Genomic DNA, 15,497 nt, shown 5'->3' on the forward strand with positions numbered 1-15,497 from the left:
TAAAATTGGCAAATGGCCATCTAAGAAACTCAGTATCAATAAAAACAGACAAATCATTCCTGTTACAGAAAATAAAAGGTACAGTATTCATGGCTTCTGAAGATATTTTAACATCTGTATTATAAAGTTATCACAACATTTTTGATAAGGTATTTTTTTCTGTACCATTCATTTATCACAGGTGACAATGTGCAGCAATCACTCTTCATCATTGCCATCAGCTTGAATTCTTTTGGTTAATTCTGTCCCCTGGCACGTTTAGAACAAGAAGGCATCAGATACTGAGTTTCAGCATACTAATTTGTAGTACTGACTTGGCTCTGTCTGTCATATACATATACATACAAGGAAATCTTATATTCTGACTTCTTCCCTTCTTTTTCAGATTCACGACCCTTCCACAGTACCAGCGCTAGTTTGACCGAAAGGTATTATATATTTCTTTTTGTTCTCCCCTCCCCCTTTTCTGAAATGAGTTTGCAGAAACTCTGATGTTATTATATTAGCTTGGGATACACAGTGGAGAACTGGAAGCTCAAAGTAGTTGATTGTCTAATCAGGCCATATGTATTATTAGATGGTAATTCACAGTAGCAGAATTAAATTAATGTCATCAACATTTCCTCCTTTTCTTAAATATTTTATTTTTAAAAAATTTTACTGTGAGGTATTTGAATCTGTGTCTTCAGAATTTTATTTTTTGTTTTTATGAGGCCCTGTGGAAATATTTATGCAGAGAGTTATCAGACAGGTTTTTGTCCGACAATTATTGTGTGTAAATACATGTGGTCCTACCACTTCATAATGTGTATATTTCTCAGTTTTAACAGCTGTGCTTCCATACACTGGCAGATAGGAGACATCACTGCATACCATTCAATAGATAGAAAGTGTCTGTTCTTTCTGCTTGCTTTTTAATCTTTGTATTTAAATTACCGCGATTAATAGTTTTGAATGCAACAAAGTTAAGAATATTTTAATAACTCGGTTTTACAAAAATCTTTTCACGGAGAATTCCATAAAGGCTTACTGCTAGAACACAGAAATCTTTGTGTTCTTATTTGATCTTCTTTGACATCTTTTTTCCCCTGAGTCCTGGGACGTTTTGGGGAAATGGTCTTACACTTTTTTCCCTTCAAAATGGATTAGCTGTTACTTTGGGTTGTTTTTTCCCATATTCTCTGTTTGGGGATAACCAAGGTGAATTTCTCTAGGATGTAAAAAAACCCATTTATAGGTAGACATGGATCTGATGTGATGGTGCCAAAGATAAAGATTTCAGCTACATGTCAAAACTGCCTTTTAATTCGTTATTTCCCTCTTCAGACCTGGAACATGAAGTTTCTCACTCTGAGGGAAAAAAAATCTTGCGTAATCACATATAATTTCAATCAGCAGCACCAGTCATTGTAAACAAAGCAGTGATACAGATTTCAATTCCTTCCGTCAGGAAGCTTATTGTATAATCTGTTGTACAATTAGTTCAGCCTTTATCGTCAAGGCTTAATTCATTCATTACAGATTTTGGATTTAGTTCTGGCTGATAGTTAACTAAAATTAACTCCTTGTAGCTCAACCAGTAGAAGAAGCCAGACTTACAAGTAAATTATGTGTAATCATATTTGTGGATAAACTACTAAAACCCAGCAAAAACTATCATTTACTTGTCTGAGAGATAATATTTAGAATTAGTATTAGCTCAAAAAAATGCAGGATATTTAATAACATGGCTTTGTTTTGTGACTTCTTTAATTTTTTTTTTGACTCTGAACCTGTTATTGCCAGATTGAAAAAAAGAAGGAAACAAAACAAGAAAAACCTGTAGCACATAAATGCAGTAGTTATTCCATTGTAGTACAGTAGTACCAAAATATTAATTGCTCATAAGAGAATAGGAATTAATTTCTCAGCAGCAGAGGGCACTGTAGCATATATTCTATCTTAATTTTTAAACATTTTATGCAAATATCCCTAACTACTCTCTACTATCTGATTGTTTTCTTTTGTAATATAAAATTATGAATCATTTGATCTGTGGTTAAAATAATAAGTGACAGAATAGAATCATATGGAAAAGAAAAACTTAGCTGCTTATATTACATCTTATTTCTCTTTTTAAAATGGACTCTTTCTTCTTTTAGTGTAACTGAACAGGTCCCCTTCAGGAAAGACCCTGACTGGAAAAGTGTAACAAAAGTCAGTCGCACTTTCAGTTACATCAAGAATAAAATGTCCAGCAGTAAGAAGAGCAAAGTAAGTGAATCTGGTCCTCACTTGTCCTTGTGTTCTGCATAGGCTCCCTCAGGGGTAACATGGGACCTGGCCATTTAAATCAGGTATCAGAATATAAAAATTATAATATACAAATTAAATCAGATTACATAACATAAAGATATAGATGGGAAAAAAATTCAAAGATATTGACTAAAAGTTCTTTTTCCAAAATGCAGAGCAAGATAGGCTTGTGTATGAGTTGAGTCAGAAGGATTGTAATGAGATCAGTGTTTAAAATGACATTTGATGATTTCCTTCAGTTTGCAAGCGCTGCATTGTATTTAATGTTTCAGTTATGCATTTTCACACCTATGAAATGTGATGCCTCAGGAATTCATAAGGACTTTGAAGACTGCCTTGTTTAATGTGATTTTTTTTGTTTTACTTTTACTCTTGTCTCCCAAGGAAACAGTGCCAATGCCAGTAATTTAGTGTTTTCAAAATATTGAAAGCCAAAAATAAAGAGTAATTTAATTTCCTTGCAGTTTTCCCTGCTAATCAACAGATAAAAGCCAGTGGGGAAAGGTACCTTACTATTAAATTTCTGCTTCATTCCTATCACTTTCCTTTATTCCAAATTCTCCCAAAAAATCTACTTTGGAAATTGATTTGCAAAAATCCTTGACTCATCTCATTTACTGATCTAAACTTGCCTGGAGAGAGAAGTGACCTCCAAGACAAATGGGCTCTCCAGTCACATGAAACTCTAGTCAAAAGGTCAAGGACTAACTTTAGGACCCATGAGTTAAGTTTCGCTGCATGGTTCATATTCTTGAACAGGTAGATTTGTGGAGATGTATCCACCAGATCTGCCCTATTTTAGTAGTTATTAAGAAAAAATACAATACTCCAGGATTGAAATTTCATCCTCATGCCTCTTCTTTGACCACATGAATGATAACAATAATGATGGTGATGTGATGATAGCTAAGTTTTATGTAGTACCAGGTGAGTGCCTGGTGTTGTTCTAAGCACTTTATAATTATTATCTCAGTTAATCCTCACAAAAACCCTGGGAGGTAGGTGTTGTGGTGCCCCTTTTTCAGAAGAGAAAATTGAGGCAAACAAGTTAAGTGACTTGCCCAGAGTCATACAACTAGAAAGTGACTGAATCTTCCTGACGCCAGGCCTATCACTTCATCTACTATGCCACCTAGAAAACCAGGTGAAATGGGGGGGTAAAAAACCTAGATAATCAGAATTATCAAATATTATCTACATAGTCATAATTTACTGTTAAAGAAGGTAAGGCCTAAAGAAGGAAATAGATCTTCATAGAAAAATTGAGAGTAGAGCTGAGAACAAGGCCTGTTGTTGTTCAGCCTGATAGCCAGATGACCTGAATGACTAACTCGAAAATGTCCTTCAAAAGGGTCTGGAGGCGAACAGAGATCTATCACTTTCTAGTCAGTTAACAGTTACCTATTGAGTGATTTCTCATCACTGTGCCCTTCTCCTTGAAGTCGGTAAGAAAAGTCTTCAAATGTGTGAAATAGTAGCCAATAATACAAGGCATGTTCTAGAGCTCAAAAGGACTTGGGAGATGCCCACTAATGACTCCCTTATTTTTATAATTGAGGAAACAGTCCCAGAGAGCTGAAGGGACTAGCCTGGCTCTCTGCAGCTAATTCAGTAGCAGAACTAAGATGAGAACCCAGTTCTCCTTGTACTTTAGCCTGGTTTCCGTTTAAGATAAAATCTCATTGCTGAGAAAAGCCTTGTAGTGAGGTGATTCAGAATAAGGGGTGGAGTGATGAGGTGGATGAAGTATCACACTAGAACAGAGTCTGTATCATCTCTGTCAGAAACCATTTGAGTAAATAAGACTTTGGTTGACCTGTGCCTGTTGCTTTGCTGGAAGTTACAACACTATTGTGCAATTGACTTGTTCCTCTTAGAGATGTGCATGTCTTCACTGTGTGGTCGTCAAAGAAACCAGGCTGCTTCGAGCAGTGGAAAGTCTTAAATACAGTTGTAAAGGAAGTACCCAAGCTCGGGGTTACAGGCCCTTTCTGAATATTTTTAGGCTTCTACATAGTCCCCTGTTCACCAAGTCAATTCAGAAATTTGCAAGACAGTGTTTTGTACTTACTCATCGACCCGCTTGGAAGTTGTCAGTGCTTGCTCCAAGCAGACGTTGATGGTGGGAAGAAGATGAGTAGCTGTAGGGCTGTTATAGGTATCTGGACTTTATGCATCTCGGTCAGAGGTCACCCATTCAGGAGTTATTTCTCTAAAGGAAAATAGGTTTGTCCAGAAGCAATGACTTTATTTCCAACATTATAAAAAAAGCAGCATGCTTTTTTCCAGTCCAAGTAATGAAATAGAAAATCAGTGTCTGAATATACCACTTCTGGGCCTGCCACTAATTTTCTGAAATGTAAAGGAAGGTCACTTCATTTGAATCACTTTTTAAATGGCCTTGAGTAGTCTTTCTTTTCTTCAGTCTATTTGAGATTTGTTTCATCATCTATAAAATAAGTTCAAAAGATAACAAGTATTAGCAGCCTTTCGTGATGAGTAAGAATATTAAAAGTCATCTTAAAACACTTAATCAACATAAATACTATTCATTAAGATTGCTTAAAAAGATCTTTAGGGGTTTGGAAATTTCTACTTAAAACAGTCTGATTTAGTTTTCTTTTTTAAAAAATATGTTAATATGTAACCACATATTTGTTTCTAACTTAATTTTCTGAATTAGTGAATCCTTAATATAGTTCTTTGGGGATTAACAAAAATTGATAAAAAAGTCATTAGAAAAAAAGAAAGATTTCAAAGAGACAAACAGCATTCTAAACAGGAAGTGTAGCAGGAAGACCCAAATACAGCTCCTGTCTTCAGCATCTTTGAGAAAGAAATCTACGTACAGTTTCTTCCAGACTACTTTTACTTGATTCAAAATACTGAAAAGCCTCTAACATTTGTTACTGTTTTTTTCTTTAAAACCTGTAGAAATCTTTGCATTCACCACATTTCACTTCAGTTTACCCCTTCCACTGGTAAAGAGGTGAAAAATTGTGAAAAGACATTTTTAGCTGAGGTTAAGCAAGATACCTGGGAGTAGAGAGTTGCAGGGCTAACTCTCTCACTGAAACCTTTGGAAGTTTTAAGGCAAGTCACTCGTTTCTTCTAACACATGCTTTCCTAAAGAGGAATGAATGCAAGCAAAGCTGGTGGTTGTCACTCTGATGGACGAGTATTTGAAAAATGACGTGGTAAGATCAGACTGTCAACACTAGAAGCAGCCTTAGACACCATTCAGCCCAACCTCTTTATCTTACTGAGGAAGAAATTGAGTCTGAGAGATCTAAAATGACTTTCCCAAGATCACCCAGGGAGTTAATTAGGATCTAGGGCTAGAAGCAGATCTCCTGGCTGCTAGTCCAAGTGCTGTGCCCAGTATAACACACTGCCTCTTGCTGAACTAGTGTTTAAATGTAGTAACAAATTCATTCTATCATTTTCTCATTTATTATGTTCATCGCATGACAGAACTGCTCATCACAATCAAATGGAAGAGGTTTTAAGTTTCCCAATTCATAATTATAATCATTTTCGTTTTTTAAAAAGGGGAAAAAATTACCTTCCTCCGCTGTATCCTAGTGAGGTTTTGTTTCATCTCTTTTCAGACACTATTAACTGTTTCCCAGGAAAGAGATTTTTTTTTTTAATTTCAAAATATAGAAAAATAAAGTGAGCTTATGAAAAGTCAGACTTAGGAAAAAAAAATAGATTACCCCTTTCCCAAATCTAGATGATTCACCATGAGTTTTTCTAAGGGAATCCCTGGTTTTATAAAGTTAAGCATTTGGTTCAAAAAGAGTTGTTTTTTTAAAGTGATCATCGGCACAGTAGTGTTTTAAAACCCAGACCCACTTGTCTTTCCAAGCTTGAGAGATGTTGGGGAGAATGAGTTTTGTTTCAGTTCCAGTATCATTTTTTAAATGGTTTTACTGGCAGCATCCAAATAGTTAAGATTGTCTTCAAGGAAACAGGCTGTTATCAGCCCTCCCTCTGTCTCTTTCTCAACCAGTCTCTGGCTTCCTCTTATACTTTCTCTAATGGCAGCTTGAAGCAGATGTGCTCTGTCCTGTAGGCATGAGCTCCTCCTTCTTAAGGAACAGATTTCCTGTCCTTAGGGGAGAGTTATGTCGGTAAAGTGGGGTCGGTTTCATGAAGTCCCTCTCATAACAGTGAGATTTATAGGACCAAAACATGGGGAGGTAAGAGCCTGACTTTTTTTTTTTAACACAAAAATCTAATAAGCAAGCACATAAAGGGAAGACATGTAACTTGGAATTTCTGATTCTTGGAAGAAAATCTTTTTGGGGAGTATTGGGAAGAATTAGAGGGTGAAGAAACTCATTTTTAAAACTTGAACAGCACTGCTGCATCGCAAGAATGTGAACAGCTAGTTGCCACTGCAAATGTCTTATAACTGTTAATTGTAAATACACTATAGTTCTTGAGAGCAGAGTATATGGAGGTGCTTTTTTTGTTTCAATTGCATCTGGAGAAACATTAAAAAATATAATTGTGGGGGGGAAAGGGAAATTTTATAAAGTAACCATTTTTTAAGTTGTTGATTTTTATTACATTTTTGTGTATGGTAAAAACTACTTTTTTTTTCTCAGAGCAGTTTCCTGTTTTATAACTGAAGCAGTTTATCTTTTTTAAAATTAACATTGCATTCTTATTTGTAGCTTTGTTCTGTAGTATCATTGTGCCCTTTCAATTTCTGTTAAATGTACCCTAATAAGCAGCAAAGAAATTTACCTAAACCATATACTTCACAGCCTTTCTTCAATTTTCTAGTGTTTAAATGTGTTGTTTTTAACATGCACTTTTAACAAAATACCCACTGCAGCACCTAGATTTATATATACAACAATCGCCATACTGAAAATAAAGAGTTAAAAGAGTTTGGAGTTAAAAGAAAGTCTGTACACATTCCTTTGAAGTTCAGTTGTGACATATGGCACTGTACAATCTTTAAGTTAATGTATTTCCCATATAACTGCCAATGTAGCTCATCTAAGACCCTCAGATTCAGTTGTGATCTAAGAAATGTGACATTGGCAATCACAGGTTCATCTAGCAGACTGTTCTGTCTCTAACAAAATAACATCAAGGAAAATCTGGTCTCAAGAGTATGGATGACTTTCCTGGTGTCAACCTCAGAGGGGTATAGTTCATTACCATAAGTTATTGTTGTCCTGTAATAATCTTTTAAAAGTTTATTTTCCACTAATTTCTCTTTTCTAATGCCCACCATATATATCCTCCTAATTTGATGGTGTATATTATCATGAAAACTTCTTTAGTCACATAGCCTCCCAGTATTTAGCATTTCAGACAAAATCTATAACCTTATAGTTCAAGATCATGTAAAGAAGCATCCACTCTTATGAGTCATTTAATTGCTTTCTCCTGGCCTTGCCCAGGAAAATTCTTAAGGTGGAAAGAAAAGAACACCATTCAAAATACTCCAGATCTAGATTTGTTTTGTGTTTTAATTTAAGCAAAGGAAGAAAATATAGTTTTGTTATTAGTAACTGTTCTGATGATGTCTGACATTTTGTTCTATCGATAGCAGTTAAGTGAGAGCTGGAAAAAAAAAGGACTAAAGGGGTTTCAAGTGAAATTTTTTAAAAGGGAAGTCATATGCCACAATTAAAACAGACAGACAGCAGCATAGACCTTGGTAGTATTCACAAAAGCACAGTGATAGTTTTTCTTACAATGAAAGTGTCCTAACTAGGATAATTGTAATAAAGGCCATTTCTCAATGAGAATCTGGGCCAGGAATCTAGTGGATTTCTTTTTAGTGCATTGCATCAGTGCCAAAGAAAGCTATTGCATAAAATAGATCCTTGTTACATTATTATCGTGTCTTTATTTTGAACCTCAGTGGAACTCAAAGAATTCTGCAAGTCTGAACTTTTCCAAGCCTAATCCACACAGCACCTTATGTGAAAGGTTCAGATGCATCAGTTTCATACACATCTTCAGTTTACTATGTGCAGCCTGGGCCAAGCACTGCCTGCTTTGCCAAAGAATTCATTCACTTTGGCCACCAAGGGATCAAGAATAGGGACCATCTCAAAGTGCAGTTGGCAGCAAATTTGGGTAAGGGCCCCGAATCTCCTAAGATTCAAGAAGTACATTTAATCTCTTTGTCCTTCTTCATTTGTTCTGCAACTATAGTTGAATGCTAAGGATAGTAAAGTCTCTCTTCCCTACTTGGAGCTATTCTCCAAAGGAAGGGACCAACTACCAGTTGAAAGGAAAATTAAAAAGGAAAGTTTGGCCTGTGTAAAATCACTAGGTAGGTGATACCACCTTTGGACATCCTCTTTGTTATTGTTCAGTCATGTCCGATTTCAGTGACCCCATCAGGGGTTTTCTTGGCAAAGACACTTTTCCTCCTCCAGTTCATTTCACAGATGAGGAGACTGAGGCAAATTAAATGACTTGCCCAGGATCACACAGCTAGTAAGTATCAGGCCAGATTTGACCTCAGGAAAATGAGTCCTACAGTGATGTAGGCCTGCCACCTAGCTGCCCTTGTCAAGGTATCCTCTTAACATCCTTTTAAGTGACTACTTCATATTATTTTCTTCTCTTGTTCCTCAGGTACACAGGGCTTCTCTACTCCCTCTTACTGCCTGTAAATCCTATTCCCACACTCTACTTGGATGTGCCTGCCTTTGTTCTGCCTTATGCTCCAAACTTCCCTCTTTACCTTCTCTCCAAATGAGGACACTCTAGGCTGTTCCCAACAGTGTTAGTTAGATCTAATTAAATTCATTCACTTTGACATATAAATGACAACTCCCCCTAAGCTGTCCTTGAGATATTTTACTTTATTTAAAAGCTTCTCTCCCTCCCATGGAATCTCTGATAGAACTTCTTGCTAGTTGGTAGGGCGTCCCTGGGATGGCGAAGGGCTAGTACTTGATGTCTGGTATTGCCTTTCCTATTCTTCCCTCCTTTCACTAGGTACTACCCTAGCATCAGTCTCTATTCTGCATTTTTGTTCATATGAAAGTTAGGTTAAGATTCATGAGGTGGCCTTCACTCCAGACCTTTCCTGGCCTCAGGACTCTAAGGAAGGTGTGGAAGTCAGCTTTGGCACTTCCTTTGGTGAGCAGCAGCTAACCAGAACTAGAACAGAAAACTAGGAGTTCTTGTGCCTAGGACCAGTAAGGTGGAAAGATCAGAATCCCCTGGTGTAGGCATGCTGATATAGGAGATACCTTATTCTAAAGAACGTCCAACTGATGGCACAGCTGGTGTTCCTTGAGTCCATGAAGAGACCTAGAATGGAGGCTGTGCTTGGTACTGAAGTACACTTAGTTAATCAGCACATCTTTACTAAGCACCTACCACGTGCCAGGCAGCTAGGAAACTGAGGCAGACAGTTAAGTGACTTGCTTAGGGTCACACAGCTAATAAGTGTCTGAGGCCAGATGTGAGTCTTCTGACTCCAGGCCTGATGCTCTAGCCACTGCACCACCTAGCCACCCTTTACCTCTCCACAAAATACCTTCCAGACTTGTGATGATATGTTACCCTAAGATGTAAGTTAGTGAAAATGCCACCTAATGTACAACTAACGGCTTTTTCCTTTGGCAGGAGAAGGAGAAGGACAAAGACAAGGTTAAAGAGAAAGAGAAAGATTCCAAAGAGAAAGAGAGAGACAAGAAGATGCTGAATGGACACACGTTTGCTTCCATCCCTGTTGTGGGGCCCATCACTTGCAGCCAGTGTATGAAAGCTTTCACCAACAAAGATGCTTACACATGTGCAAGTAAGCCGTTTTCTTCTCTTTCTAAGATGACTCTGAATGAGGAGGGAGATCCTCTGGGCAGGAAGTCTTCTTGGAGATGTCCTGTTTTGGTTTCTTATCTATTCAGAAGTTATGTAAATGAAGATTTAGCCCTTTATACTTTATTTTCTCTGATGCAGCTGTGTATTCTAATTGTTCCTTCAACAACTTTAAAAGAAAAACAGTTCATTTCTGCTACTTTACCATTAGCAAAGTGTGACTACCAGTCTACTCTGATTTGTTAATTCTAATAATACCTTCTCTTGCATGTGTGCACTACATTGGCTTCCTGTTGTGTATTTAAAACCTACCTTTAAGCTAAGGTTGACTGCTGAATGATTCCAGGTGTTTAGATGATACACTAAGATATTAAGTCTTCCTTACTTCCCCTGAAAAAAGAAAGTTACCAAAGGAAAGAGAGACTTCACTGGCTAACTGGGGAAAAGACAACATAGATTGAGAAATGTCTCTTATTCACTTTTTTGCTATCTCTCGATATAGTCACCAGCTAATGCTAGACTTGAAAACCAAGCTGTTTGTCTGGAATAAGCAATGAATGGAGACATTCATTCTTTGGTAAGGAGATGCTACAGTATAAGATTGATAATACAGCCACAGCATCTACACAGAGCTGAAGGTTTCCAGGACATTGGATCTTTGGATACTTATATTAGTCATTTCCCTTTATGTGTCTTTTTTTGGTCTTACAGGAAGATAATAAGTTGATCTCAAATATTTTGTTATTTGTACTAAGGTCTAAAATTGTAGCTATCTATAATAGTGGGATTTGGGTGGCTGCCAACAAATTAAATTTACCTTTAAATTTAGCCACAGTGAAGCCTCAAGCAGTTGAAGGGAGAGTCCATTGAAAGATGCCTGTTGAGGTGCCATCTGCTGGTGCTGGTAATTGTAAGAGATACAAAGAAACATTATCCAGGCACAGTTAGTTTCTGTGGACCTTACCCAGTGGCCTGAAACTGACCTGAGGGCTCTAAGAATGGGGTGCATTGGTGATTTTGGTGGAATGGGGTCATACATTGGCGCAAGCATAAGATGCCCTGATGGCTGAATTAAAAGTTCTAGATAGATTTGGAATAAAAGAAAAAGTAAGAGGTCATTTTTTTTCTACATGATGTTAGCACTAGAAGCTCCATAGTCATCTTGAAAGCAGCATTGAGAAGAATTAACATGCTGATGTTACTGTTGAAGTGACTATTGTTAGCTTGTTTAGAAGGAGGGATGGGGGTGGATCCCACCAGGTTTCGCTTTTGCACTGTGATGTGAGTTCTCTGGAGAGGAGAGAGGGAGGTTGTGGCAAGTCTCTTTCAAGATACATGAGTCTTGATTTCTTCTTACCTCTCTCTTCTTTGCACTTATCCTTCTTAGCTCCATTTACTCTATAACACATAGTTTAAGAGAGAGTTAAATATTATAACAAGTTACCACCATGGAAGGAGGCCATCTTTGATTCAGGAAAAAAGTACTCTGCATTCAGAAGAACCAGTTTATTTATCAAGAGAGGTAACTGATGTGCTTTATCATGATTTCATAGCTCTTGGTTCAGAGCTCTTAAAAAGTTGATATGGTACCATGGAAAGAAATTTACATCTGAAATGAGAATGCCTTATTAAAGTACTAATCTGAACACTTACATAGACTTGTAGAGGGTTATAGCTGAGCATCATCTAGTTCAGTGCCATCATTGTGACCTTGGGGAAGTCACTTATCTTGCACTGCCTACCTCACTGGATTGTTGTTGTTATCAAATGATGTCATGTATGTAAAGTGCTTGTTATCAGGCAGAATTCCTAGTTATTTAATTTAAAGATGACAGGTGGGCATTACTTTGAATGTATGTCATTTCTGAGTAAAAGTGTGTGGATTTTGCTTTATCCCCAAAATACCAGACATTGGTCTAGATCAGATTACCTCAAAGTATTTAAATAGTACCTCAGTATGACATACTAAGTAAATTTCTGCCAAATGATCAGTCATTTACAATGAATAGTGAACTCTTTGCTTGGCCATTATTTAGTCCTTGAGTTTTTCCACCTTCTTTCCCGGACTTCAGGACATTTCACTGTTTTTAAAAAGAAAAATGTTAAATTTCTGTGGGGCTTTTCCAGCCTATATGCTGAATAAATACAGTTTAATGAAATAGTAGCCAAAAATGGTCAGAATCTAGGGGATGTATTGTAATGTCTTTTTCTGGTTTCCACACCTTTTTGAATGTTGGTATCCTAAATCCATGTTTGTTTTTCAAGGTTTTTCAAACATTTGTCTTATAAAAAAAAAAAATAGAAATTTCAGGTTGTTCAGTGCCAAAAGGGAGTATGATTTGAGTTCTATGCCCAAAGAGACTTCAGTTTTCTCATCTGCAAAATGAGTGGATTAGATTAAATGACTGTTGAGGTCAACTCTTTTTGTTGGGTTAATCATTTGCTCTTTGTAGCAAGGGGTAGCAGAGTTCCCAGAAGAGAATCTGTGATAACTCATGTAGATTTTCATGGTACCCAAAGATGCCAGGGTAGCCTCTCGGGGCGTCACTGGTGCAGGCTGTATAATGGTTATCATGATAAGAATTAATAGTACACATTTATATAATACTAATTAGTTTTCACTTTATTTTCCTTACGGCAATCCTCTCAGGAAGTGTAACAATTATAATACCTTGTGTTCATGCCATGTGAAGATAGTTTAAGGAACTGGGGATATTTATCCTGTAGAAGACCAGAACTTGGAGGGGCATGATAACCTTCTTCAAGTATATGAAAAGCTGTCTCCTGGAAGATGTGTTAGATTTCTTCTACTTATTACCAGAGGACAGAATTTAGAGCTGGATGAAAGTCATAAAGAGACACATTTAGGTCCTTCATGAGTTGAAACTTCCTTCTAACCATATGAACTGTCCCAGAGTATCTGCCTCAGGCACTAATCACTTCCCTCTCTTTGGAGGTATTCAGGCAAAAGTGAATGAGCACTGGTTGTGCATGTTGTAGAACTTAACTTATTCAGGAGTAAGAGTATGTGATTCTTGAGATCCTTCCAACTCTGAAATTGTCATCCTCATTTTTTTTGTCATCCCCATTTTATAGACGCAGGCTCAGAGAGGGTTAGTACAGAGCAAGGATAAATGACTAGTAAGTAGCAGAAACAGAATTTAAAACAAGGTTTTCTGACCCAAGGCTCATGCTCTTTCCTCTATGTTAGACTTTCTCTCCTCGGTTTATTAAGGATTACTTCCAGCTTTGAATCCTATAATTCTTTGGTAGCAAAAAACTAGGCACATTGTGTTTTAGGGCTTTAGGGTTTTTTTCTTTGCGGGGTAGGTTTTGGAGGCAATCGGAGTTGACTTGCCCAGGATCACACAGCTAGTCTACAGCTGGATTTGAACTCTAGTCCTCCTTACTCTAGGGCTGTTGTTCTATACACTGTACTACCTAACTGCCCTAAGGCTTTAGGCTTAAAAGATGATTTTACAATGCCCTGTCTTTTTTGTGATAATTTTAATGACAAGGCTATTATTGGTCAGCTGTAGTTTTTCTAATCAATGTTTTCTGATACCTGTTTTTATCTCACTCTACCAGTCACCAGTGTATAAGCATGTAACTTTCATAATAAGTGATCTAACCAGAGTTCAAATCTAGCTATAGAGTAGCTGTGTGATCCTGGACAAGTCACTTAGCCCCAATCACTTCCAAAAAATAAAAAGTAACCTAAGAGAAGCAGATAGTTAAATGAATTAAAAAATATATGTTATTACCAGTCTTATCTGTTTATTTTAAGTTAGCATATGCAGCCTCTCCCAGTTGTTCTCTGGCTTATAGTTTGTTAAATTAAACACTTTAATAGAGATTTAAAAACATAGTTCATCTCACTTACCCTTGGTTTACCAGAGAAAGGAAATGGAGTACAGGATGTTGAAACTGAAACTAAAAGGTATTAGACAAGTCAAAAGGTGGCAGTTTAATATGCCCTCTGAATCTCTATGTTTATTTACCTGTGGTTCAGAAAATAAGTTATCCATTGGAGTGTAATCTTTGACAGGTCACTCCAAATCACACGGCTCCCTAGAAAAAGTGGTGAGGGTGGCTGCAGGGTCATTGGATGACAATGTGTAATGTATTTCTTGTAAAAATGAAAGGAGAAAAAAGGGGATAAGAAGAAAGGAAGAATAAACAGTCATCTCTGCAGAGGAACAGAAGTCATCATCCTGATTCTCTGTAGCTTTCTGAAGAGCCGAGTCAGCAGTAAGTGTGTTCGTGTGGAGCACAGTCTGTGTTCTCCTGGCAGAACACTCACTCCATCCTACATCTCCTCATTCCCAGCACTGTGCTCAGTTGCCCATTGATCTCCTGGGGATAAAATTTGTTCTGGGATAAAAAAAAGTTTCCCTTTTGAATTAGCGTAGTATCATTTTGTGAAAGTCTGAGGCCTAATGCTAAATTCATGCATTCAACTCATTTGCCTGATCCTGAGGGCAGTATTATAATGCTGCATATGGCATTTCTCTTCCCAAAGATTTCAGCTACTTTAAATGAGTATAAGTTCTTAGAAAGCAATAGGTATTTTGTTTTTTTTAATGAAAAATAATTTCTTGTTCCCTTCTGATCTTTGCTGGGCCAAATTGAGACCAAATTCTTAGCTTGTGTGGGAATGGTTGTGATCATAGAAACTAGAAATAAATGGGAACCAAGTCCAACCAGAATGCATTATTAAAATGGCTAATGAACACCTTTGAAAGAAAGCATTCCGCAAAGAGAGGAGGCATGGTTTTTCAAGAATAGCGTAAGAAAGACTTTATTTCCTTTGTGTCTGGGGTTGCTTAACAGGTAGATCGAGCATTGCTGTACGTGTGTGTATTTATATGCTTATTGCTATACTTTAATTTACCTAGATTTTATCTGCACATTAGATAAAATCTTTCATGCTCTTGTGTTACACAGTGGTGAGAATGTTGGGCTTAGAATCAGCTAACCTAGGTTTGAATGCCACGTTTGCCACTGTGTATGTAGCCTTGGGCAAGTCATTTAACCTTTCAGCCTCAGTTTATTCATCTGCAAAATGAAGATTTTGGAATAGAAACCCTTCTTTGTGAGCTTGAAAGGAAATTGGAATGCCCCCAGCTCTGTGCTGTGTCACATTTTATGAGTGATTTGGAGGAAGACAAAGAGGGTTTACTTATCAGTTTAATGGGTAATACAAATAGGGATTCACAAACACTGAATGACAGAATCAGAATTGTGCCAATAGAATGGTGGGTTGATTCTTTAAAGAAACTTGATAGATATCAGTATGGTTATATTCATGAGTAAAAAAATTAGTCCCACAAGCAAAAGAGGAGAGAAGCAGTTTTTTAAAAAAGATTAAAAAAGAAAAGATTTTGGAC

At 37.1% G+C, this 15,497-nt stretch overlaps 1 protein-coding gene across 5 annotated transcripts in view; it reads left to right on the plus strand.

The window, feature by feature from the left end:
- Positions 1-15,497, plus strand: part of AKAP13 (A-kinase anchoring protein 13) — a 150,650-nt gene that overhangs the window by 92,400 nt on the left and 42,753 nt on the right. For all 5 annotated transcript variants that reach the window (XM_072617586.1, XM_072617565.1, XM_072617554.1 and 2 more), the window contains 3 exons: positions 386-428; positions 2,142-2,253; positions 9,916-10,090. In XM_072617586.1, the coding sequence (XP_072473687.1) occupies positions 386-428; positions 2,142-2,253; positions 9,916-10,090 (330 nt within the window). The remainder of the gene's footprint in view (positions 1-385; positions 429-2,141; positions 2,254-9,915; positions 10,091-15,497) is intronic.

This window comes from Notamacropus eugenii, chromosome 1 (assembly GCF_028372415.1).
Source record: "Notamacropus eugenii isolate mMacEug1 chromosome 1, mMacEug1.pri_v2, whole genome shotgun sequence".
NCBI classification, from domain to species: domain Eukaryota; kingdom Metazoa; phylum Chordata; class Mammalia; order Diprotodontia; family Macropodidae; genus Notamacropus; species Notamacropus eugenii.